This window comes from Acinonyx jubatus, chromosome X (assembly GCF_027475565.1).
Source record: "Acinonyx jubatus isolate Ajub_Pintada_27869175 chromosome X, VMU_Ajub_asm_v1.0, whole genome shotgun sequence".
Classification (NCBI taxonomy): Eukaryota; Metazoa; Chordata; class Mammalia; order Carnivora; family Felidae; genus Acinonyx; species Acinonyx jubatus.
In genome coordinates this window covers 1,980,750-2,008,308 of record NC_069389.1, presented here as the reverse complement: position 1 = coordinate 2,008,308, position 27,559 = coordinate 1,980,750, and the positions used below count along the sequence as shown (strand labels likewise).

The window sequence follows — 27,559 nt, the reverse complement described above, 5'->3', positions numbered from 1 at the left end:
CCAGGGACTGAGCCAGCCAGGCGCCCCTGGACTTTCGTGTTTCCTACAGGAAGACACTGAGAGCTGGCGGTGTATGTTGGTGAGCTTCCCAGCACCAAGTGGGAAAAGCCCTGTTTGCCCATTTCTTTCCACCACCTTGATGAGTGACAGCCAACACCACTCACGTGGTCGTGTGTTCTGTGCATTGAAGCCGGTCAAGGAAACAATTGCACTGTACTGGTCTTGTCCCCCTTGAACAAGACTGTTTACTTGGTCCTGGAATCCGATGGCATCCGGGGACTGCCCGCGTCCAACAGGGTGGCACGGGCTTTGGCTGTCACGCAGAAGTCCTCCGTTTTGAGTTCTGTGTGTTTACGGCTGACACTGCTCAGAGGGAGCTTAACTCAAGTGGCCGGGAGAGACACAGAAAAATCTGGGTCATAGCTGGTGTGTTTCACGTACGTGTGTAGGCACAGACAATGTCCAGGTGCAGATCCGACTCAGGTGCTGAGAAGCCAAAGTATCATCTAGTAAATGCAGTCCAGGGACGAGTAGGGTTCTTCTTGGGGGCAGTGGAGAAGCATGGGCAGAAAGCACTCAGTAAGATCTAGGCACGCAGCCTTCTTTCCATCATGGGCATCTACCCAGTGGTGTGGCTGTCCTTTTATGTTCCCCTGAGGGCTACCTGTCCTGTTGGGGAGGTGAACAACGGAGGCCAAAAAGGATTAAATGTGTTTGTGCGAGTTCGAGGATCACATAAACGGCGAACCTTGCATCTGACCCAGTGGAAACATCAGCGTCGTCCTAAAAACGAGTCAACATTGCCAGTTCACTCTCTGTACAGCCTTCTTCCCCACACGCTTCGTGCTTTTGTCTTGATGGTGCAGAATTTCAGCAACACACTCCTGCCTTAGCCTCTTTACAGTTCTGTGTTTCCTTCCAAATTCTTCTGATGAGCAAATCTACTGTGAAAGTGGATCAGCCCCTCATCATTTCCTTCTTCTTACGCAGCACTTTCTTTTCTTGGCTTTTGTTGATCACTTTCTGTTTCTCCCGTGGTCAAATATTCATGATCGGAAACTGCATCTAAAAGCCAAGGTTACTACTCACTGTGCCTTCTCCGACCCCCACGAACCCCCGCCCGGGGAGGCGAGGAGATTTATTTCACAGCTCGGCAATTCTAATGTGTAGAAAATGCTAAAACCAAATGTCTTGCCTGACTGGGACTTTGTTCTCTTTCTCACGTCACCGTGTGCGATTGCAAACTGTAGGACAAAAAAGGAAATCTGTGGCTGTGTGGTTATGTTGGCGGAGGGGGTCCCTTTTCTTCTCAGCTTGCCTTGAATTTCTTTCTCCCTCTTACCACATTAATTGGCATTATTCCAACCAGAGAGCCCCAACTGTTGACCTTCTTCCCCGGGAAGACCCCTTCCTCCTCATTATTGCCTAGACAGACATTGATGGAAAACACAGCCGCCATTGATAAGCTCCGTGGGCGCCAGGTACCTGGAGGCTCACAGGTACAGATTTTCATTTTTCTCTCCCACCTTTACATCTTTTCTGGCTGTCGATAAAATTCCCTTGGATCTTTGATCTCATATTTGCATTAAGTGCTTGCCAGCCTGGGTGAGGGCTCCAAGGTGGCCACCATGCCCCCCTAGGAATAGAAAGGTCTGGAAGGGCCGGTGGAGGTTGCATTTGGGTTGGGAAGGTCCTGCCAGGGTATAAAAGGTTTGATTTCCTTGCATATTAGCAGGGATTGCAATTTTTAAATTTCAACCCGCTCTCAGACTCTAATCCTTTATATCCTACCTGAATACGTACATATTCCCATATCCTATTGGTATCTGTCCCATGTTCCAATCCTCTGCATATTTTAACATAAAGACCCAGCTGATGAGTGTCACGTGCCCGATCCTTTGTCTTTATTCAGAAAGTCTTGAAGAGGAAAAAACACGTTGAAGAAATGCCTTTACTGAAACTTTCTTTTCTTTTTTTCTATTTCATTTTATTTATTATTTTTTTTTAACTTTGTAATTTAACTTTATTTTTTTATTTTTTAAAATTTACATCCAAAGTAGTTAGTATATTGAAACTTTCCTTTCTGTCTGTCCCCGTCCGTGTGCGTGCATGTGCGTGCGGTCTGTGGGATGACTCATCTACAGAAACGATGGCCGGCTTCCCCACCCCCCCTCCCCACCCCACACTGTCCCCCCGAATTACAGAACATTTCAGAGGCAGGTGACTGACTGTATGCACATCACATGTGCCCTCCCTTGAAGCTCCCAGAAGGCAGCTTGTCCTAGATTCTCAGCCCTCCCGCTGTATCCTCGGGTCGTGAGCTTTGAAGCTGCTGGAATTTCCTCAAGGTCCTGATGCAGCCTTGTGCGATGTCTCCCCTCCTCTAGGCACAGGGACGTTCGGGCGGGTACAGCTGGTCAAGGAGAAGACGGCCAAGCACTTCTTCGCCCTGAAGGTCATGAGCATCCCCGACGTCATCCGGCTGAAGCAGGAACAGCACGTGCACAACGAGAAGTCGGTGCTGAAGGAAGTCAGCCACCCGTTCCTGGTCAAGCTGTGAGTCCCTCCCCACCGCCCCCTGCCGGTCCCCACCCTGTCTCAGATCCCAGGTGCTGGGCGGTGAGGTCACAGCTGGCCCTCAGTCACCTGCTCAGCCTCATTCGTGCAGGCCACTCGTTGGGTTTCTAGTGGACGATTCTGTATCTCCATTTAGATGCACCACAGACCCGTCTAGTTGAGCATGCCCAGCACTGAACAAATACATCTCTCTCCTCTCATGCTCTTTGCTAGCAGAGGGTAAGACCATTCTGCACCCAGGTGTCAGAGGTCGGATGCCCAGACGTGGCTGTCTTTCCATGCGGCACCCATGGGTGTGGGTATCTTCCAACCAGTGTCCATGTCTTCCTTTCTGTCATCTTCCTCTTGCTCCTTCTTATTCCCACCCCCCACCCCTGCCTGATCCAGGCCCCCTGTCTCTTCCCTGAGTTTTGACACGGACCTCGCAGCAGGTTTTGCCCTGCAAGGCCTCCTTCCCGCCCAGGCGGTCTCCATCTCACAGCTGTGGAGGTCGTCCCGAGAGAGCTCTCTGGTGACCTTCGTTGGCACCTGCAGATCCTCAGGGAATCCTGAGGTCCCCAGAATATGGCCCCAGTGGCTTAGTGTCCCTAAAAGGCTCCTTGTGGATGCACCTCTGGCTTTCCCTTCTGCTTGTTGTCTCTTTCCTACACCCTGTCGTCCCCTGACCGATCGCAGAGTGTCACCTGCAGGAGAAGGGGTCCATGCTGTCGCTCCCCCGCATCCCTCGGGCCACCCCTCCCCTGCAGTGCCTCCTTCCTGTGCATCTCCCCTCTGGACACCCCTGCACCTGACCAACTCCTGCCCTTCTCTGATACACCTGTCTGCACACAGACACAGGAACTGTTTGCCACGGCTCCGAAGCATCTCGCGTGTATCCCGACTTAGGGACGGACGCCTCCAAGCACAAGGCCGCCAGGGCGCCATCCTCCAAGCCCAAAGTGGCACCTTACCCAGAACAGGGCCATGTTGCGTGTTTAACGAGGAGGAGAATGGAACCGGTTGATTTTTTTTTTTTTTTTTTTTTGGTTTTACTTTCCTTTTCTGGAGGTGCAGGTGATTCTGTGCTGATGCGGAGGGCTCAGTACCATCTCGTGGTTTCAAGTCACAAAAGTCACCAGTGATTCAGGGCACTCAGTGCTGCCCATTCAGTCAGCGGTGAGCCTCCCGTTTGGTCCTTGGGGCCAGAGCGGTTGGAAACACGAACACACGTCGATCTTCCTCTGGGATTAAGGGAAGCTTCCAGTTCTGTCCCTTGCATAAACGAAAATAACGATTCCCGGGAAGAAAGTTTATTTATTTATTTTTGAGAGAGAGAGAGAGAGAGAGAGAGCGAACACAAGCAAGGGAGGGGCAGAGAGCGAAAAAGGGAGAGAGAGAAAGAGAGAGCATCCCAAACCACGAGATCACGACCTGAGCCGAAATCAAGAGCCCGATGCTTCACCGACGGAGCCACCCAGACACCCCTAAACAAATATTAGGGAGACCTGCACTCCTTTATCTTATTCCTGGGCTGTTCTCCCGTGTCTTGGGCTTCCTTCCAAAGGTAGGGAGTTTCCAACCAATCTTGCGGTTCACGAGATGCAGGGACCCTGTGGGGACGCGGGGAGCAGCAGGGAGCAGCCTAGATACTCTGGGGTCTGGACTGGCTTTGCGATTCGAGAATCTAGGTCAGGGGACTTCCCAAGATGGAATCTTCAAGCTTGCGGAAATTGAACACGCACGCGGAAAGACGGGAGCTCGCACGACATAGCTGTCTTGAGTTCTTTCTGCCTCCTTCTTTCACCCCTGACTTGTTTCCATCACACATTCCAGAAGCCTAGATTTCGGCGCAATACAGGCTGATCCTGGGTTATCCAAATAGGCTTCTTTTGCTTTTTATGGAGTGTGATTTCTCAACAGCCCAGGAACAGGTCACACAGTCAAATGTCGTCTTTTTATTTTTATTTATTTATCTTTAAACATTTTCCTTTTTAAGTAATTTCTACACCCATTATGGGGCTTAAACTCACGACCCCGAGATCAAGAGTCGAATGCTCTATGCACTGAGCCAGCCGGGCACCCCCAAGTGTAGTCTTTATATGTCAAGTTCAATGTCGGGTGTGGCTGAGAAGAAGGGAGTTTTTCCTCATCTTTAAATCTACGTGGAATTTAAGGAACATTTTTAGATATTCGTCTTGGAGTGCTTAAACTCACAGGTTTGGGGAAAAGGTGGCAGGGCCTCATTTAAAAATCTCTCTACTGGTTTCAGTCAGTTTTGGAGTTTTCCCCACAGTCCTGAGATGCACAAGACGACGCCCGTTGTCATGTGGGCTCTCCTGGAATGCTCAGGATCTAGAGAAACGATCATTAGCAGTGGATCCCCTCGACACGTAATAGCAATCCAGATTTGCAGGTGACCCTTATCAAGAATTCTAGAGAATAAGTGTGTGCATTTCGGCTGCCATGACATTATCACAGATGGGGTGGTTTCATCAAGGGACGTTTATTCCCTCCCGGACCTGGAGGCTGGGAGTCTGACGTCCAGGTAGGGTTGAGGCTGGGAGACCAAGATCCAGGTTGGGCTTAGGCTGGTTCCTCCCGAGTCCTCTCTCCTTGGTGTATAGATGCCATGTTATCCCTGTGTCCTCACGTGGCCGTCCCTCTGTGCGTGTCTGTGTCCTCATGTTCTAAGGACCCTAGTCCTGTGGGATCAGGACCCATCCTTCTGACCTCATTTTACCTTAATCCCTTCTTTAAAGACCCATCTCCAAATACAGTCCCATTCTGAAGTCCTGGGGTGAAGGCTTCAACATGTGAATTTTATGGGGACATCACTCAGCTGTAACACCTACTTAGTGAGTTGCTAAGAGTAAGTGTTTAAGAGCATAGCACAGAGGGCACGCTGTGCCTGGATGGGAGCCACAGGGTGTCCGAGGGCCACGTGATGAAGGACGTATCTTCCTGGGACAGACCATTAGTGAAGAACGCATTGAAGCCCTCCAGCTGGGCACTTTCTCTTGTGAATGAGCGTCGCGCGTCACCCAACATCTGCTTCCCATACTGTCCGGAAACACGGAGGGGGTTTTGCTTGCATGTCTGGAGGCTGCATGGAACACCGCTGGCTCCAGATATCAGGCTGCACAGCGACTGTTTGGAGTCTGACGTTCCAGCCGAGTGGTTTGGCAGCTTTGCCCGTGGCATTGTCCAAGTTCAGTATGTGAACTGCTCCTTCGGTATGTTTGAGAAGAGGCCAGGGCATTCATTAAATGCACATTAGAGAACACGTTCTATTTGGGGATAAAGCCCTTCCAAAGGCCAGCTCAGCCCGTGGAGATAATTCTACAAGAGCTGAGTAGCTCACTGTCCAGGGTGCAAAGTCAAGATTTTCCTGAGACCAAGGCTGGGGGTGTGCCCAAACACCAGGGTTCCGTGTCTGCTTCTCACCCTTTTGGGCATATAGAAGTCTCTGGTGTCCTAGAGTTGTTTGACCCCAGAACAGGGGTCCTCCGTCTCGGCACTGTTGACATTGGGGAACCAGATCATGCTGGGTGGTGAGGCTGCTGGTGTGTGTGGTGTCGCATCCCTGTCATCCTTCCTCTCACTGCCCCTGGAGTACCCTGTCCCCAGTGGTGACCACCAAAAATGTCCCGAGACATTGACAGAAAACCTCCTATGGGGTGAAATAGTCCTCCATTGCAGACCACCGCCATAGAGCTATAGACAGATACTAGATAGCGATGCATAGATTTGATGGATGGATGGATGGGGGAAGGAAGGAAGGAACGGAGGAAGGAAGGCAGACAGGATGGATATATAGGATAAATGATAGAGAAATGATGTGTATGTAGAAAGGTATTTGATATAGAAAGATTGATGATATAGATAAATATATGGACAGATAAACAGATGATAGATAGATAGATGATAGATACATAGGTGTGTAGGTAGGTAGATGATAGATGGATAGATAGATGATAGATAGGAATTTGATAGGTGATTGATAGGTAGATCAGTCGATAGAATGATAGATAGATTACACAGAGATACATCATAGGGACATAGGTGGGGAGGGAGGGAGGTAGATAGAGAGAGACTGTCCCATGCTAAGGAAGACTTCTCAGCTTCCGCACTGCTGACATTTGGGGCCGCTTGACTCTCCCATGTGGGGTGTCCTGCATGCTCTGGGGTCACGAGCGGCGTCCCTGGTCTCTCCACCCTCCACATGCCAGTAGAACTCATTGTGACACCCAAAAACGTCTCCGCGTTGCCGAGCGTCCCCTGCGGAGAACCTCTGCCCTTGGGAGATTGACTGCTACGAACCCGGTCACCGCAAGGCGGTGGGTTAACCGGAAGGCCACTTGGTCAGGGTCCAGGAAGACAGAAATCTGGGGAGGGTTGACTTCCCTGCACAAAGAGTGGGTGCCAGCAAATTAAGGAGGGCTCTCCTTGCCTGTGGTGACCGGCTCGGTGAGACAGGACTCGGGGACATCGTCTTGACACCAACCGGCTGAAGCTGCCATGTCTGCTCTGGGAGACACCTCGTGAGGGACGCCCAGTGAGGCCAAGCTGGCCTGAGGCTGCCCCCCGGTCATGCACCTGCAGGGGTCGTCAGTTGTCCACTCCTGCACTGAATCCCCGAGGCCCCCCGGGTGTCCCTCCTCCCCCCTGGTTCAGGATGTACCTCATCCTGCGGTTGAAGTCGATCAGCTTGAGGTTGGTCAACTCGCTTCCCATATGGAGTTTCTAAGTTCTCTTTCGGAAGGTGCTGTGCAATGGATCCAAAATTAAGACATGGTGGCATGTCGTAGCCAGAAGCTCTTCCCTGACACTTGTTGACCAGCTGAAGCAGGTCGGGGACCACAGGACACTTGTCTCCTGCCAGCTGCCTGCCCCTTTCTCTGGCCGATGCTGGTGCTTGCTTCTAGGTTCTCAAGTCTACTGCGTCCCAGGACAGGGTCCTCCCTTCCTTCTGGCTCAGATGCTTGCTCTGCAAAGAAGCTTCCAGCCAGACCGGGCCTGGGATGACCCCACTGGATGCCTCCCATGTCCCTATTGTGTGCCACCTCCAGTGATCTCCACAATCTGCTTAAGTACTTGTATGTCAGATACAATTCCAGTGAAGGCATTAATTCCGAGAAATCAAGTCAAACCAAGGAGTAGCTGGCTTTTTAAGAACATTGACTTGATGGAAGTCAGTGAACATATAAGAAATTCAGGACAGGGGTACCTGTGGGCTCAGTCACTTGACCGTCTGGCTCCTGCTTTCGGCTCAGGTCATGAACTCACAGCTTCGGGAGTTGGAGTCCCACATCAGGGTCTGTATTGGCAGCATGGACATTGGGATTCTCTCTCTCTCTCTCTCTCTCTCTCTCTGTCTGTCTCCCCCCCTCCCCCACTTGCACTGCCTCTGTTTCTCTCAAAATAAATAAATTAAAAAAAAAGGGAGGCCCCTGCATGGCTCAGTTGGTTAAGCATCCAACTTTGGGTCAGGTCATCATCTCCTGGTTCGTGGGTTCCGAGCCCCACGTCAGGCTCTGTGCTGACAGCTCGGAGCCTGGAGCCCGCTTGGGATCCTGTGTCTCCCTCCCTCTCTCCGTCCCTACCCTGCTCACGCTCTGTCTCTCAAAAATGCATAAACATTTAAAAAAGTTTTTTTAAAAAATTCAGGGGGAAATCACATGTTACCTGTGGGTGCTGAGCAGTCTCTCTTTATACACATGTGATCGCACACAGAATTCAGCATTATTAAGTAGTTGGTGGAAAGGTACCTACCTCCCGCCAGCCTGCATCTTGCTGGGATGTGATGCTGCTAAGGTCTGGCCCTCCTAAAGCTAGGTAGGGAGCAGATGTCCATGCCAACTGAAGTAAGTAATGTAGCTCCCATAGGGGGCAGCGTGTAGGGGCTCTGGAGGGAGACTTGGTCACGCTCCTCCCCAGGAACCCCGAGAGACACTGCAGGCAGACGCGGGGAAGGGAGCCTTCCCTGGACCCTCACTGTCCATCTCTCCTGCCCGCCTGTCTCCTGCTAGCTCACCAACCCTCAGACGTAGGAGCTCACTCTCTTTGTGCCTGGAAAGGTGCGTGGCCCATGGCAGGTGTTCAGGATGTTGAGTACGAGGACGGAGTTGGTGGTGGGGACGGCATCCTGGGTACGTGAGACAGCACGATCCCGACGACCAGAACAGAGAGGCAGATTTGAAGGGATAGACTCTCTCAGTGCGACTGCAAGCTGGCGACTCAGGCAGGGTTTTTATATGGTAGTCAAGTCCACAGGCAAAAATTCCCTCTCCTTTGGAAACCTCGTGTTTTTTTTGGGGGGGGTGGGGGCGTTGGTGGCTCGTAAGGCCATCGACTGATTAGACGAGGCCCACCCATACAAGAGAGAGAGTCATGTGCTTCTTCTAAAGTCAATTGACACTAGATGTTAATCACGTCAAAAAAAAAAAAAGAATCTTCATAGCAATATCGAGGCTCGTGCTTGATCAAATGTCAGTTTTGTCCTGGTCCGTTCCGCCCCTCGGCTGGTCCTCCCGTGTTCCCTCCCCGGCCAGCGTCTTTCAGGCTGCGTTCTATCCACGCCTGAGCCACAAGGGCTCATTCTCTCGCCGCCTTCTCTCGGACGCCTCGTGCTCACGAACGTGGTTCGGATCTGCTTACGCCTCCTTGTGGGGCAACGTGGGGAACCGTGGGACAACGGTGAGCGGTCAGCGAGCAGGGCTATTTGGGACGGTCACGGGGGGCTGATTCCGCCCGTTAGGGGCATTATTCCAGAAGCCTCCTTCTGATGCTTGCGTCCTGTCTGCTGGAATGGGAAAGAGTGCATGGCACGGCTCAAAGGCTCCGTCCGTCTTACCTCTTCTTTTTAAATGTTCACTTATTTGAGAGAGAGAGGGAGAGAGCAGAGTAGGGGCTGAGCGAAAGGGAGAGAGAGAATCCCAAGCAGGCTTCGTGCTGTAGAGCACAGAGCCCGACGTGGGGCTCGAACTCATGAACCGTGAGATCACGACCTGCCCCGAAATCAACAATGGATGCTTCACCGACTGAGCCCCCCCAGGCACCCTGTCTCTACCTCTTCTTCTTAGTGGTCCCGGGGCTTGGGCTTTGTCCCCATGACGTTGCTGTTTCTGGATTGCTCCGCCTGGGCACTGCTCACATCCGGGGGCGGATGGCCGTCTGACCTGGGGCTTCCTGTGCCCTGTGGGTGCTGACCGACATCCCCGGTCTGCACCCACTGATGGCAGTGTCCCCTCCTTTCCCAGTCGTGAGCATCACAGTAGCCCTGGGCGTTTGCAGGGGGTGCTGTGGGCCCCCTGTGCACTTGCCGGGGACTGGCTTCCAGGCAGCCCCAGGAGGCGGTCACCCCGTCTCCGGCTGGCAGAGTGGTGTATTTGGGGTGGGCACACGCCGAGCAGGGTGGGCGGGTGATGCTTGTAGATGCCACTTTGCCGGCGAACAGGACGCAGCTGTCTCTGCACGGAGGAGGCGCTCAGCCCCCTTCAAGGTGCCGTCAGACCGAGCCACCGAGGGTGGGTAGGGGACCCTTGGGGAACAGAGCTGGAGGACACCCTAGGCTGGGGGATGAAGCAAGGTAAGGGTGCCTCGGGGCAGGGTTGGTTGCCATGGAGCCTGGGTGGAAAGTGGAAGGAACTTTCCAGAGCCTCAGGTTGCACAGAGACATGAGTCCAAAGGGCTAGGGTGACGCCCAGGGATGGTGTCTGCTTTTCTTGTTTTCATGGCGGAAGCCCAGCTTTATACCTCGGCGTCGGGAGACAGGACGACAGCCGTTGTTAAATGAAGGAGGCTGACTTTCGAATCGGCTATGACGGCCACACGCTTTGCAAGGGAAAGACGGCGGGGTGGTCGGTGTCAGGTCGAAGGTGTTGCTGGGGGTTGTGGTCAGGGTCAAGCTGCGTTTGCTTTTCGTAGATTCCCACGTTCTCTGGAATGCGTTTCAAAACGATCATTTCTTCGTTGTGCTACAATGCACCTGAACTGAAAATTGGCCATTTTACCTATTTTTCAGTGCACAGCTCAGTGGCATCGAGCACATTCACGCTGTTGTGCAAGCATCCCCACCAGCATCTCCAGAACTTTCCATCTCCCCAAACTGAGACTGTGCCCTCTTATTAAACACTGGCTCCCTTCCTTATCCCCAGCCCCCGGTCTTACCGTCTACTCTCATCTCTATGGATGTGATGCCTTCAGGGACCCCGTATACGTGGAATCAGGCAGAATTTGTCCTTCTGTGTCTGGCTTATGTCACTGAGCATCAGTTCCTCAATGTCAATCCTTGTGGCAGATGCAGAACATCCTTTTTCAAGACTAAGTCATATTCTACTGTGTGCATGAACCACATGGTGTTTATGCATCCATCCACCCATCCATCCATCCACCCATTTTCTATCCATCCATCCATCCACCCACCCATCCATCATCCATCCGTTCATCATCCATCCATCCATCCATCCATCCATCCATCCATTGACACTTGTGTTGTTTCTACATTCTGGCTCTCGTACTTTGTGTTAATGCCAAGTATCTGTTCGTGTACCTGCTTTAACTGCTTGGCTGCATTTTCCGTGTCGAGTTATATCTCCTTCCTGTTTGTGGAGGAGCTGAAGCATTTTCTCTTGTTGGTTTTCTTTTCTTTTTCTGCTCCCCTTGTGTAGGGCTTTCCTCTGTCTCTTCTTCCCACCCTCCTTCAGTGCCAGGTAATCACATGGACAGTCTGATACAGATCTTTGTGTCCTTAAAGCGCGCGCACACACACACACACACACACACACACACACACACACACGACTCAGGCTCTGTGCTGTCAGGGCAGAGTCCCACACGGGGCTTGAATTCAGGAGCCATGAGATCGTGACCTGAGCCGAGGTCAAGAATTGGACCCTCAACCGACTGAGCCACGCAGATGCCCCTACATACTGAATTTTCAACCCAGGAATGCCTCCTTTTCTCATCCCACTCGTGATAAACCCACTTACTTCTTTTTGCCCTTGCATTTTCATTGTTTTTTAGCCTCTACGCGAGGCGCGGAGCCCCGCAACGAACTGGTATTAATTAACAAGCGGATTGGCCAACATGATTCATCCTGTTTCTCCTTCTCTAGGCTCAGATTTTAAGTCGTTTATGGCCACCTGGACCCCTCGTCTCTGCCCGCAAGCCCCAAGGGATGACTAAATACTTGACATTGTGTCTTTGAATATTGTGGCTCTTATCAGTAACCCCCCACGCGTTGCACCTTCTCTCCATAGGAGAAAAGCCTTAGTAATGGAGATTTGAAGGAAAGATGAGCCAGGGGCACCAGGACCCTCAGGATTTTTTTTTTTTTTTTTTTTGTAGCCTTGTTTTTCGACTACTTGGGGAGTACTCCACAGCACACTTGATATATAGTGACTTTCGTAGGATTGTTATTGATGCTTTGTTGGATCTTATTGAGAGATTTGTGGGACAGATGTGTCTCCATATATCCATACACACCACTGTCCTGTGCCCCACTCAGTCGTTAGTGTGTGACATTTGTCCCTGTGATGTTGGGATTTTTGGCAAGAAATAGATGTTTGCTCTTTTTGTCCCTGGCACCGAGGCCCTAAAACCCTTGGAATTTCCTAAGGGAGCAGAGTGACAAAGGTGGCTTTTGTTATGTGAATGAGGTGACTTTTGGAGAACCTCCCCACCCCCACCCCCCCAGGGCAGAGGGCTGGTTGCCGGGGAAACTAATCCTGTAATTGGAGGCTTGGGCTGCTCAGACCCACCCCACATCTCCGGGGAGGGGAGAGGGGCTGGAGCTTGAGTTAATCCTCAAAGGCCAATGATTTCATCAACCTCGCCTACTTGATGAAGCCTCTATGAAATCCCAGAAAGACGGGGTTTGGGAGCTTCCGAGTTGGTTGGTGAACTTGGGGAGATTTGGAGGAGACAGCTCACCTGGAGAGAGCACGGACGGTTCCCCACACCTGACCCCCCGCTTCTCTTCCATCTCGGCCATTCCTGGCTTCTATCTCTTTATCTTAAGCCGGTGATTTACCTAGTTACGTGTTTCCCCTGAGCTCTGTGAACCGCTCTAGCAGATTAATGGAACCCAAGGAGGGGTCTTGGGAACCTCTCGTCTCTAGCGGGTCAGTCACAAGCACAGGTGACAAGCCGGACTTGGAATTGGCGTCTGAAGTGTGTGTGCTGGGCCATTGTTTTAGGATCGCGCCCTTCTCCTGTGGGATCTCTGTGGTCTCCAGGTCGACCATGTCAGAATTGAGTTGAATTGTAGGATGCTGGGTTGGTGTCACAGAATCGCTTCATGGTGTGGGGGAAAGAACAGTGATGCGTGTTGAAATTGGGAGCAGAAGGGTAGACACTAAGTCCTATCTTTGCCCAGATATGTCTATATGCCAACCTGCTCGTGCCCCAAATTGCAGTTCAGCTGGAACGCAGGTGACAGACTCCTCCTATCTTTGAACCACTTCTTCTGCCTGGATCTCCTGGTCTCCACCCATACAGTCCTTGGGTCTATGCCCCTTCCACTTGGCTAATTAATCCCGGAAGCTCCCTTTCATTCCTTACCACTGGCTGTCTCTTGGCCCTGTTCTAATCTCCCCCATTGTGAATTCTCTCCTGTGCCTTTGAAGGGTGAAATCAGGTTGCATGAAAACATGGCGATGCATTGTTCTCTAGAGCTGACAAAGGCTCTGCGTGGATTATGATCCTGGCTGCGAATCAGTAGGAGCGACAGACTGTATCCACAGAATGGGTGCATCCGAATTGATGAAGAGACTGTGTGCGCGTGTGCATGCACACGCATGCACGTACTTACGCATTTGAGAGGTGGGAAGGTAGGGTTCTGCGTATTTTTTCAGGTTTTCAACCAAATTCACAGCTGTAGAACACGGTAGTGCCGTGACCTGTGTAGTTTTGGCCACTTGGGGTCTTTTCAAGGGCTGAGCGCCATGCCCAAACTCTGGAACACTATGCTTTTTCCGATGGGTTCTAGCCAAATTTACCACCCGTCCTGTTCCAGAGAAATCCAGAACGTCTCCGGCTTACATACAGGTTTCATTCTACATGTGTACCACCCAGGTGCTATCTGGAGCCTAGACCATATTTGCCCACCAGAACGGTGGATTCATTGTTGGATCCCCACAACAGCAGAGGGTGCCTGCCATATGCATTTGTGACACCGAGCCTTGGTAGTGAAGCCTCCCCGGAAAGAATGTTCTTGCTTTACTAATCAAGAAGTCAGTCGGTGGCCCAGTCGGTTAAGGGTCCGACGTCAGCTGGGGTCACGGTCTCGAGCCCCGCGTCGGGCTCTGTGCTGACAGCTCAGAGCCTGGATCCTGTTTCAGATTCTGGGTCTCTCCCATCTGTCTGCCCCTCCCCTGCTCATGCTCTGTGTCTCTCTGTCTCTCAATAATAAATAAACCTTAAAAAAAAAAATGAAAAAAAAGAAGTCAAGGGCGTGTGGCTGCAAGGAAATACTCCTTTGGACTTTCAATGCTAGAAAGAACGTGGCCGTCTGGTCAATCTGAGTCACTGCAAGAAGATTTCTCCAGAAAGTCTGAAGAGCAGCAGAACAGGACCCCCTGCCCCCGCCAACACCGTTCTCGCTCCCCATATGCCTTCACACCTCAATCCCACACATCATGGGCCCTCCCAGCGGCAGGAAGCGAGAAGGGGAAGCAGGAGACCCGGGCTCGGCTCTCATGAGTGAAACAGGGACTTCCTGCACGTCCTCACGTCCGCACTCCCTGTACCAGCTTGGAGAGGACATGGCATCCGTGCAGAGGCCGCGAGTGAACAGGTGCCATCCCGAAAGGCATCCTCACCCCGAAGGCGCTGTGCGTTTGCACACGCATTTCACGGACACCTTTTGTGTATACGACCGTGGCTTGGTAGCACGTGTACCCGTCAGTGGTCGGCAAAACAAACATGCGTTTTAATTTTGATTTCATTTCTTATTTTTCTAACATTCGTTTATTGTTGAGAGAGACAGAGCATGAGCAGGGGAGGGGCAGAGAGAGGGGGAGACACAATCCGAAGCAGGCTCCGGGCTCTGAGCTGTCAGCACAGAGCCAGACGTGGGGCTCGAACTCACGAGTCGCGAGATCGTGACCTGAGCTGAAATCGGACGCTTAAACAACTGAGCCCCCCGGGCACCCTGGTGAGCTCATTTTACCTTAATCCCCTCTTTAAGGACCTTATCCCCTCATACGATCACATTTTGAGGTCCTGGGCATACGGCTTCTGCATATAATTTTGGGTGACAGAATTCATCCCGTGGGACACTTTGTTATCACAACATGCTCTTGGGGCTCAGTTGGTGAAGTGGCTGACTTCAGCTCAGGTCATGGTGTCACAGTTTGTGAGTCCGAGCCCCTCATTGGACTCTCCGCTTAGCACAGAACCCGCTTCGGATTCTGTGTATCCCTCTACCTCTGTCCCTCCCCCGTGCACGCGCTCTCTGTCTCAAAAGTAAAATAAACAGCAAAAAACAAACAAAAAACACGGTAGCAGATTACATCTACATATGCATATTCAAGCATCTGTTCCCCTACATGAATATCTCAATATCTAAGTATACAGCACCTTCCTTTTTTTTAAGTTTATTTATTCATTTATTTACAGAGAGAGAGTGGGGAAGGGGCAGAGAGCAAGAGAAAGAGAGAAAGAATCCGAAACAGGCTGTTTACTGCCAGTGCAGAGCCTGATGCAGGGATCAAACCCATGAACCATGAGATCGTGAGTTGAGCCGAAATCAAGAGCTGGATCCTTAACCGACTGAGCCCGCCCCGCGCTCCTGTCCATATGGCATCTTACTGTCCGTTCACGCCCGCGCCCTAACGTCTGTGTGTCCCTGGTGCAGCTCTGACTCCCATGTGCCGTCCCGCAGGTTCTGGACGTGCCACGATGAGCGCTTCCTGTACATGCTCATGGAGTTCGTGCCCGGCGGCGAGCTTTTCAGCTACCTGCGGAAGCGAGGCCGCTTCTCCAGCAGCACTGGGCTGTTCTACTCTGCGGAGATCGTCTGCGCCATTGAGTACCTGCACTCAAAGGAGATCGTCTACAGGGACTTGAAGCCGGAAAACATACTGCTGGACAGGGATGGCCACATCAAGCTCACCGACTTTGGTTTCGCCAAGAAACTGGTAGACAAGTAAGTGACCGTTTTCACCCATTTCAGCCCACTCGCCCGGTGCCGCGTCCGGAGGCCAGTGTTGTGTGCTCCGTGGCCGCGAGTGTGTAAGTGACGTCCTGCTCTCTTTGTCTTCTGTGCCGGACTTCCCTTCCTTGCATAGCGGCCTCAAGTCCATCCGTGGGGTTGCAAATGGCGGGACCTGCTTTTTCGGGGCTGAATAATACTCCCCCGTGCACCAGGGTTCCCCTTTCTCTGCATCCTTGACAACACCTGTCCTGTCTTGCCTTTTTGATTCCAGCCCTTGACAGGTGTGCGGGGTGTATGTCGAATTAGTGATTCTTTTTATCACAATCATACAGGTGCATGTGTACTGTGCATGGAGCTCTCTCCCCTCCCCCCGACCCCAGCCATTTCTTTTTTTAAGAAAAATTTTCTTGAATGCTTATGATTTTTGAGCGACCGTGAGAGTAAGAGCACAGATGCTGGATCGGGGATGAGTGGAGTTCCAGGAGCAAACAATAATTCTATAAGGTGAAATCTTACGCAGTTGGGCATACGATGCTTTTTGTTGTGTGCCCTTCACCCCATGATCCGCAGTGCTGCATTTAGCTGAGGACATGTTCGGACCTAGTGTGTACGACTATAGAATATACAACGTGTAAACGTCCAGCCTTTAGCTTAAGTGAGGCTAATGCACTTGTAACGCCCGTGTGTGTTGATTTCCACGGGTCTTTAAGTGCCGCCAATCACAGAGACCATATTCTCTCTCCGTGAGGAGTAATTCAGCCTTTATAGATACCATTCAGGGCAGACAGTACCGTAAATCCCATGCATTTAAGCACGGCGCATTCGTGGCATATTTCATCAAAAATATCTCATCAGATATTTCATCAAAAATATTTCATCCAAATAACCTGAAAACAAAAGAAACAAAAAAACCTACAAAACCGATGTGCGATGTGATGGGAGTGTCTACACAGCGTGAAAGAAAATTTTCCACACCCGTCTCTGTATCCTTCCGCCTTACTTGCCTCTTTGGACTCAGAATCTAAAATTCTATCCAAAACCAAACCTTTAGACCCCGACAAGCCCCACATACTGAGTCACCCAGGTGCCCCAAGAAGCCTTGTTTTAAAAAGTAAAATTTTAATAAGATAGCATACTTAACCCACTGCATCTCAAATATGATTATTCCAACACATAACCCGTGCAAACAGTTGGGCGCGTTTATGTGAATTTTTGGTGCATCTCAGGGTACTACGATTTCATCAGAAACACTTGCTCTGTGCTTTCACCCATAAAATTTACAGTTGGGAAGATAGACACACGTGACCAGGCTTTCCAAAAATACTGGAAACTTTCTCAGCAACTGTAGTGAGTATTGGGTTTTAAATTTAAGTGTAGGGGCACCTGGGTGGCTCAGTCGGTTGGGCGCCTGACTTCGGCTCAGGTCATGATTTCGCAGTTCGTGAGTTCGAGCCCCGCGTCCAGCTCTGTGCTGACAGCTCAGAGCCTGGAGCCTGCTATGGATTCTGCCTCCCTCTCTATCTATTCCTTCCCCCGCTCGCACTCTGTCTCTCTCAAAAATGAATAAACATTAAACAAGTTTTAAGTTTAAATTCATTAAAAGTGGATTAAAATTTCAATTCCATAGTCATTCCAGGTCATGAGCTCAGGGTTGTGAGTTTGAGCCCCATGTTGGGTGTAGAGATTACCTACAAATAAAATCTTAAAAAAAAAAAAAAGAAAAGAAAAATCTCCCCATATTTTTCCATTTCTTGATGACGTGGGGATAGCTAAGGTGATAATTCTATTCCTCATGTTATGGAAACGTCTGCATTTATGAGAACGTTGATTTTGGTCGGGAGCAGTTTTGCACGTTGTGATGCGGTCAACTTCCATCTGATTATCCCCGTGGAATTTCCCGTATTCCCTTTGTAAGAATAAGGCCCATAAAAGCAAACTGGTCTTCCATACCCCTGTGAACGGAGACCCTATTAACACATCGTAGCTGGTTTAGAATATTGGGGCCGTCCCTCGTTGGCATCACGTCGTAGAAAGTCCTTACACCCCCTTCTCCGCTTTTCGTTTTCTTTAAGTCCTTTTATTTGGAAGTCTGATTCCAACCATCCCGCCTTAAAATGTTTCACGCATTCGCTTCGCTTGCTTCTAAGTTTGGCGAGCAGTGTTCCTCTGCGGTTAACCCATCGTGTCCATTTAAGACTAAATGGATGACGGTGGTGTTGTAGATAACGTCATGCAGTTAATTTACTTAAGACGTTGAGTTCAGGGAGAGAAGGCCTCATTACCATCTCGATCTATTGCTTTGACAAACAACTTCATTTTTTTTATTTTAATTTTTTTTTAACGTTTATTTATTTTTGAGACAGAGAGAGACAGAGCATGAACAGGGGAGGGTCAGAGAGAGAGGGAGAGACAGAATCGGAAACAGGCTCCAGGCTCCGAGCTGTCAGCCCAGAGCCCGACGCGGGGCGCGAACTCAGGAGCTGTGAGATCATGACCTGAGCCGAATTTGGACGCTCAACCGACTGAGCCACCCAGGCGCCCCAAAACAACTTCATTTTTCAGGCATGGGCTGTGTAGACCGCAGAAACACTCCCCCCCACCCCCCCCCCCCTTCTTCCTAATTGTTCTTCTTGATTTGCTTGGTGAAGTCTCTCCCTTCTGGGCCAGCTCTGGACCCGTGGTGCCTGTGGGCACATAGTCACGTCCTCTCTTCTGGTTCAGGATTCGACAACAGACCTGATTTTTGCATAAAGGTGGAAGGAAACGTCCACAGGGGTCAGCCCAGAAGACGTGGAACCACCCACAGACTCATCTGCAGTAATGTTGTTTGTTTTTTATTAAAGTTTTTTTAGTGTTCTTATTTATTTTTGAGAGAGAGAGAGAGTGTGAGTGTAAGAGACCCAGAGAGAGAGGGAGACACAGAATCCGAAGTGGGCTCCAGGCTCTGAGCCGTCAGCACAGAGCCTGATGCGGGGCTCCAACTCACAGACCACGAGATGATGACCTGAGCCGAAGTTGGACGCCCAACCGACTGAGCCACCCAGGCGCTCCTGCAAGAATGGTTTTGAACACATAATGTGGAAAAGTGTGTTTCTCCTGTTTTTTTAATAACATCACGTGCAGTGTGGTTGAGCACATAATTCGGTAGTCCATCTGCTTCTTTCGTAGTGACTTAATTTTTTAAGCTTTCCCTCGGTTCTCAATAGCAGGTGTATTTTTTCCCTCCTGTGTCTTAATTTTACAGAACTCTTATTTTCTTAGGGTGAGTTCTTTTTACACTGGTGTTTCTTATTGTTGCGTGAAACTATTTATCACACACTTTCTATTATGCACGTAGCCTTCCTAGCAGATGAAGGGGCATGCTAGAATTATTTTCCAGTTTCTGAAGTGATCAAAAGAAAATACTGACACATTTACTTCAGTTATTCTGTTGTAGTGTAAAAAAATTTTTTTATGTTTATTTTTGAGAGACATTGAGAGAGAGAGTGAGTGAGGGAGGGGCAGAGAGAGAGGGAGACACAGAATCTGAAGCAGGCTCCAGGCTCTGAGGTGTCAGCATAGAGCCCGATGCGGAGCTCGAACTCATGAACCGCGAGATCACGACCTGAGCCGAAGTCGGACGCCTAACCGACTGAGCTACCCAGGCGCCTCTGTAGTTTTTAAAATTCGCATGTTTCATTGAGTGCAGTCCTTTGGATTTTCGTGCCTGACATCTTGCTAGTAATAAGTAACATTGTTCCCAGTCTTTTACAATAGTTCCTTAACGTTCTCAAACACCCACCAGAGGGGAGAGAATTGTTGACCTTGAATGCTGTATGCCTCTCACCCAGATTCAGTGGGCATCAAACCTTTGCCACCTGATTTGAGGGTTTTTTTTTTGGGGGGGGGGGCTTTATTTATTTATTTTTTTTATTATGAAATTTATTGTCAAATTGGTTTCCATACAGCACCCAGTGCTCAACCTGATTTGAGTTTTTACCTCTCCCACATTTTTGTTTCTTACATTATTTACTTTTTATTTTTTCAAACTTTTTTTTAAGTTTATTTATTTTGAGACAAGACAGAGCAAGTGGGGGAGGAGTAGAGAGAAGGAGAGAGAGAATCCCAAGCAGGCTCTGCTCTGTCAGCACAGAGCTTGACTTGGGGCTTGATCTCATGAACTGTGAGATCCTGATCTGAGCCAAAACCAAGAGTCAGACGCTCAACTGACTGAGCCACCCAGGCGCCACTGTTTGTTACATTATTTTAAAGTAATTACTCACCATGCTATCTCTAATGGAGAGTGATTTAAAAAAAATAACATCAATACTTTATCACATGTTTTTTGATGTTTGTTTATTTTTGAGAGAGAGAGATAGAGAGCAGGTGAGGGGCAGAGGGAGAGGGAGACACAGAATCCGAGGCAGGCTTCAGGCTCCGAGCTGTCAGCACAGAGCCCGATGCAGGGCTTGAACCCATGAGCTGTGAGATCATGACCTGAGCCGAAGTCCCACGCTCAACCGACTGAACCTCCTAGGCACCCCAATGCCCTGAGGATATTTGCCATCCATTGCTTCGCTCATCGGTGAAGTGAAAATTATTCCTACTCCTTAGGATTGTTGCTAAGAATGGATGGATCTGCTAATTGGAAAGTACATACTTAGGACAGTTCCAGGCACATAGTAAGCACTGAGCATACATATGTTGCTTCTGACTTTATCATCCCTGCCATCAGTATCACCATCATTATCACTATGACCATCTATTGTCATCACCTTCATCACCATCACCACCATTATCATCATCACCTTGACCATCATGACCACCATGATCACCAAGATCACCACCATCACCATCACCACCATGACCATCATCACTATGACCACCATCATCATCACCTTGACCATCATGATTACCAAGATCACCGTTGTCCCCATCACCACCCTGACCATCATCACTATGACTGTCATCACCTTGACCACCATGACCACCATGATCGCCGAGATCACCACCATCACCATCACCATCCTGACCATCACCACCATGATCATCATCACCTTGACCATCATCACTATGACTGTCGTCATCACCTTGACCATCATCACTGTGACCGTCATCATCACCTTGACCATCAACATCACCATGAACGTCATCATCACCTTGACCATCATCACTGTGACCGTCATCATCACCTTGACCATCATCACCATGACCGTCATCATCACCTTGACCATCATCATCACCATGACCATCATCATCACCTTGACCATCATCAATATGACCACCATGATCGCCGAGATCACCACCATGACCATCATCACTATGACCGTCATCATCACCTTGACCATCATCATCACCATGACCATCATCATCACCTTGACCATCACTATGACCACCATGATCGCCGAGATCACCACCACGACCATCACTGCCATGACCATCACCACCATGACCATCTCACTGTGACCATCATCATCACTATGACCGTGATCATCACCTTGACCATCATCATCACCATGACCATCATCACTATGACTGTCATCATCACCTTGACCATCATGACCACCATGATTGCCGAGATCACCACCACGACCATCACTGCCATGACCATCACCACCATGACCATCATCACTATGACAGTCATCATCACCATGACCATCATCATCAATATCATCACCATCATCATCACTGTCCTCACCATCACAACCATCTCCATCACCACCATTACTGTGGACTGAATTATGTCCCTCCAAAATTCATATATTGAAACTTTAACCCCCCGAAGTGACTGCATTTGGATACACTGCTTTTAGGAGGTACTTGAGGTTAAACGAGGTCAGGAGAGTGAGATCCTAGTATGATAGGATTGATGGCTGCCTCCTCACCGTGTCCTCACATGGTAGAAAGAGATGTCTCTGTCTGTCCCTCTCCTTATAAGGACACCAGTTACCGAGTTAGTCTATCTTCATCCAATATGACCTCGTCTTAACTTGATTCCATCAGCAAGATCCTATTTCCAAATAAGATCACATCCACGGGCTCTGGGGTTTAGGACTTTTGGGGGAAGACCGTTCACCTCCGTACAGGTGCCATGACGAGCGATTTGAGGTGCGCTTTGCAGAGTCGTGTTTTTCTTCCGTTAACGCGCCCACAGCAGTGGAAGTGATAGCCATGCGCAAACTGAGAACCTCGGGTGTCCCCTTGCCTTCTCTCCGAGAGCCGAGTGAGCTGAGAGACATGAGACCAGGTGCATAGACAATTCACAGCCTGCGCCGGCGGTCTCTGCATAACATCCAGGGCTGTCTGTCTGTCTTTACCTACTTACTGAGGTCCGAAGCTCTCTGTTGCAATTTATGCCTCTCTGTGCAGCCAAGAAGCACTAGACGCTTTAGCCAGAGGCTCTTCCTCTAGAGAGGTGTCCGCCTACCCCAGGCCACTTAGAAATTCCCTCTGTGCCCCTTACGCTAGGACAGAGCCAGAAAGATGCTCCCCTTTCCAAATGGAAGTGGAGACGCTGTACCTAATGTATATATAATGCGGCCACCTGTGCATTTAGGAGCTCAGAGCCCGATTGCCAGCTGGCTTCAGGCAGCCTTGGGAGCCCGTAAGTTGGCAAGGTGGGCAGAGGTGTTCTGGAGATGGGCTCAGGGTCTCACGTATCAGAGTCTTAGTGGGCGAGGGGTCGTCAGCCATCCAGTGAGACCACGTGGGAGTCAGTATGACCGTCTTCTGGACCTCCAAACTTGGGTTTTCAGAGGTTTTCTGTTCCCTGCCATCAGTTGACTTATGTTCCCTTAGACGACACACCGTGTCCCGTAGAACGTGTGGGTCCAGCCCGCAGGTGCTTCAGAAGGAAGGTTCTGCATGTGAGTGGCCGGCATGGGGAGTGCGTGCCTTTCCCACGGCTGCCGTAACAAAGCACTGCGACCGGGGGGCCTCGGATGACGACATTCTGCGGTTCCCTCACTTCCAGCCCACGGTCCTCTGCGCGGGGCTAGAAGCTAAATTTTTGGCAAGTCTCACCTCCTCTGTGGAGAAAATCCTTCCCAAAGCCCCCCCTTGCTCCATTTCAACCCCAAATATCCCAGGGTCCCTTAACCTCAGGATTTCTAGAAGCCACTGGGGAGAGTAAAATGACCTTGAACCCACAGACACCTTGAAAACACGTCAGATCTTTTCGGGAGCAGGTGGAAAGTTCACAGCATTTCCTCCCTGAGGACACAAGTACTTTGTTGCTGGGGGCTCTTGATGGGACCCCCAAGACAGGAGGTTATGAACGAATTCTTGCATTTGTTTTCTGTATCATTGCCTAGGAAAACCGGTACTGTGGCTTTTTTGCGTTTCGAGTAATAATGGTGACGCGACAGCCAACGGCGGGTGGTGGTCATACCAAGCGTGTATTTTTGCTTGTATCGGGATAGATGAGTGTTGGTGAGGGAACGAATCCTGGTCCACAATGCCAGTATCTCTGTCCAGCGCGGTGTGTCTGCGGGATGGGGAGGGACATGGCTGTGATGGCCGAAGCCATTGTCACGACGCGTGGTCCTCCTGAGACGCACGTGTTCGCCAAGCACACCTAACTCTTCTGTGCGTGCTGTTCTCTGTCCCCAGGACGTGGACGCTTTGTGGCACGCCCGAGTACCTGGCCCCCGAAGTCATCCAGAGCAAAGGCCACGGGAGAGCTGTGGACTGGTGGGCGCTTGGCATCCTGATATTTGAGATGCACTCGGGGTGAGTAGGGCTCCCGTGGAGAAAAAGGAAGTCGACTTGCTGACGGGGTACCTCCCTTTCCTGCTTCTAGAACCGTGCTTTCCGCTGGCAAACACCTGTGCCAGTTTCCCAGTCAGTGCCAGCATGACCATGGGGACCCACAGGTAAGTGCGCTTTCGTAAGAGCAAAAGTGCCCACCACAAGCACCGGCTGTTGGGACCTCTACACTGTGTCTAAGTGTTCCTGCCTCCCGTGAATATAATATTAAATCTTCCGCTTGGACCCTTTTGGAGCAGTGGACAGAGCTAAGCAATTAGAGCATGTTTCGGATGAAAGTAAATAAATCCGCATGGAGTTCAGGACGTTATGAAGGAGCAGCGAGCCAGTAAGCAGAGAGCGTGCCCATGGTCGCTTTGCGTGAGGTTTGCAAAGTCACCCTGTCCCGTCGTCCGGATGCCAGAGGTGTTTCACATGTTATCAAGGCATCGTCATGGTGAAAAACTCCAGTCTGGCTTAGGCATGACGCAGGTGTGACGCTCTTTTACCAGAAGCATAAAGCAAGCATCCCATGGTTAGCAAGTGTGGACGTGGGGATTCCTCCTGGTCCCATGGAGGAAAGCTCTTCTCTGATGGTGTGGATGACGGGCATCCGGTGTGTCAGGTGCCAGGAGACTGGCCGGGGGCTCCTGGATGTGCGGGCCTCACTCCGTGTCCTTTGTCCTCTGTCTTCAGCTTGCTTGTTTCCTGCTGGGGAGATCAGCAGACACTCGGCCAAACCTGGACCCCATTCTACACCTGATATCCCTGTAGGGCAAGACCAGAGATTTTTGCCTGGAAACCTTCCCCTTCGGTTTGAAAAAAAATGATGGAAATGGGTGTATTTCTGCACGGAGGGTGTGGCCAGCGTGGAATCTGTGAAAGCCTGAATTTCTTTGTGTGTCTATTGATTATCTCAGTATTTATCAACTGTTTACCTATATATTTATCATGTTTTAGCTATCATGTGTCTGTCGTCTATGATCACCTCTCTACCAGTCTGTCTATGCATTCTGTGTATCTATCCTATCTGTTTGTGTATCTAATCCACTTGTCTCTATATACCTACCTGACTGTCTGTCTATCCATCCATCCATCTGTCCAGCTCTCCATCTATATTTATCTATCTCTGTATCTATCTATCATCTATCAACGTGTCTATCTGCCTACCTATCTGTCTATCTATCTATCTGTCTTCCTACCTGTCTATGTATCTATCCGATCTTTCTGTCCATCTGTCTGTTTACCTATCATCTGTGTATGTATCTATCTATTCATCTATCTCTCCCATCTCTCCATCCATCCATCCACCCATCCATCCATCCATTACCCGATCACGTATCTGTCATCTATCTGGTCTTCTGTATTTTCCATTAACTCTTCGCTCAGATGTCTCTAGCAAATCACACAGAAACAAATTTCTTAATAGACACCCAGCCCGTGAAGTGCCAGGCAGACCAGAAGGTTAATATGAATCACACACAGGGTTCATCCGTTAAGATAAAATGGTTGTGAATATTTATACGGCCAAATTCATCAGATTCCCCTCAGATGGCCTGCAGCATATATCCCTTCCTTCATATTACTGACCGCTAGAGGTCACCATTGCTTAACAATAAATGAACCTTGGCGTCCAGGGCTTTAATAGATGAGGTTACGAGCAAGGTTTTCTTTGTATTACTAGGTATGTTCTATTAGGATACATTCTACTTACAGAATTTAATAATGGGAAATATTGTTAGTAAGTACAGTTTTGGAACATATTGTTAGACTATAAGGAAATTATTGGAATTAAATAGAATAAAATAAAATTAGATTATAATAGGACATATTTGAATGAATATGTTAGGGTAATTATGTAAATAATTATTGGGATGATTAAAATACTATTAGGATATATATAATCCATTCAAATATTAGAAAACACTGTATTAGAATATTAGAAAATAGAACGTTTCTCTTTTTAATGGAATATCATCAATTTCTAATATATTTCTAATATAATATTAGGAGTAGAATAGAAAATAGTGCAGGTACCTATGCGTTTACATTAACATATTTCTGTTTTACACATCTCCAGTTGGAGTGAGTCTGGGTTTTCTGGAGGGATTTCTTTTACTTTTCTTTTCTTTTTAATATTTATTTATTTATTTATTTATTTGTTTATTTTGCTTATTTAGTTTTGAGAGACAGAGAGAGATAGAGCATGAGCATGGGAGGGGCAGAGAGAGAGGGAGACATAGAATCTGATGCAGGCTCCAGGCTCTGAGCTGTCAGCACAGAGCCCCACGCGGGGCTCGAACTCACAAACCGCGAGATCATGACCTGAGCCGAAGTGGGACGCTGAACCCACTGAGGCCCCCAGGCGCCCCTGGAGGGATTTCTTGACAGTGATGACTGTCTGTGCCACAAGCCTGGCTGATCCCTCCTGGGCATTCCTTGGTCCCTGTAGTTGTACGAGACTCCGCCCTCACCTGGACCTGTTCTGAATTTCCTCCTTGCCCCCTGCAGCTGCTCCCTGTGTTGGCCAGGGGACATTTCCCTGGCAGGAGCTGGAGTTGTCCCCCACACACACCAACGAGGCCACCATTGCTGGAGTTGTATGGGGAAAACAAAAACAAAAACGTATGCACATTCAGCTCTGCCGTCAGAAAAAAAAGGCCATCGCAAAACTCGTCAAAGACGCTTAAGGAACCCTAGGGTTCCCTGGGACCCCGTATTGAGAATCGTGGCCAGCCGGCTGCACCGAGTGCCCCTCAGACTCTTTCTTACCCTACACTCGGCCCCTCACCCCCTCGCACAGCCCAGCTCGTTGTCTTTGCCCCTTTTTCTACAGGACGCACGTTTTACGCTTTCCACGCAAGTCCCAGGTCTTTGAGGAAAAGCAGCGAAAAGAATGGTGAACGGGTCGCACCTGCCCTTTCTGTTTTCTCTGCAGAAAAGTTCTTTCTTCTTGACAGACTCTTGCCTCGAACCCATGTCCCCCAGGCTCGCCCCCAGTGTGGTTTTCTAAGAGGGTGACGGGGAACGTGACGTTGGCACGATGTGGTGCCTCTTTCTGGACGATCCATTCTACTGGAAGGTGTAGGTGGCTGGGTCGGATCTGGAAAAGGCATCATGCAGCGATGATCTTCTTTTTCCGCTTGTTAAACTCCTGCTGACATAGCTTCCCGGTGACGCGGTCCTGTAACGCCTGCTTCCTGAGAACACTTTGTTTCATGCCGTCCTTAAACGTCGTTAGGTACGTATGACACATTTTCTCCTGGTGTCGGACGAGCGCGTTTCCCCGATGAAATCATACGGCCCGGTGTCCTCAGATGGGCCCACCACCCAAGAACGGACGACGACGACTCTCCCAACCCTGGTTACACAAAGCATCTGGCAGACGAGGGAAGGTTGACTCGGGAGCTGTTTACTTGATAGGCGTAGTCGGATGGTGAGGACCGGCTGAGAATCTGCGTGCGTGTAGACCTTTCCTCCCGAGCCTGGTCTGGCCGGGTTCTCAGTACGGGGCAGCTCATAACTCTGGAAGCAACGGTGGTCGGAGGAGTTGGAGTCACGAAACCCTATTCACCGGCCGCTCCGAGACACGGCGCTTGTCTGCACGACGCTGAGTCTCTGTTTATGGATCTGGAACGTCACTTCAGAAAACAACGCAATTTCCTGCCTGCATCGCCCACGGCCACACGTTCACCTTTGTGCAGCGTTTTCCACGTCCCCTTCTCACCTGCCTCCTCTCCCTCAACGTGCCCATTCATTTCCTTTTTTTGTACGTTCTGTTCTGTTCTTTGTTTTTTCCATATTCCACTTCTCTGTAATGTACGTGCAGAGGTAATGGGTCTATTCTGTGCATCAGAAGCTGGCAGGACAGATGGCTAAAACCATGGTGGCTTGGGATAGGAATTTATCGTTTTTCCGTTCTGGAGACCCGAAGGTTGAGATCCAGGCACGGGCAGGGCTGCTGAGATCCAGCAGGCTCCAGGGGATGGTCCTTCCTGCCTCTTCCAGCTTCTGGAGCTCCAGGCGTCCCTGGGCTCGTGGCCGTGTCCCTCCCGTCTCTGCCTCCCCCTTCACGCGGCTTCTCCTCTGTGTCTGTGTCTCCTCTTTTGTCTCTTACAA

At 49.9% G+C, this 27,559-nt stretch overlaps 1 protein-coding gene across 2 annotated transcripts in view; it reads left to right on the top strand.

Annotated features, from left to right (window-relative positions):
* PRKX (protein kinase cAMP-dependent X-linked catalytic subunit) overlaps positions 1 to 27,559 on the top strand; it is a 70,897-nt gene that overhangs the window by 25,465 nt on the left and 17,873 nt on the right. For both annotated transcript variants that reach the window (XM_027052917.2, XM_027052915.2), the window contains exons 2-4: positions 2,388 to 2,556; positions 15,443 to 15,706; positions 23,306 to 23,425. In XM_027052917.2, coding sequence (XP_026908718.1) covers positions 2,388 to 2,556; positions 15,443 to 15,706; positions 23,306 to 23,425 — 553 coding nt within the window. The remainder of the gene's footprint in view (positions 1 to 2,387; positions 2,557 to 15,442; positions 15,707 to 23,305; positions 23,426 to 27,559) is intronic.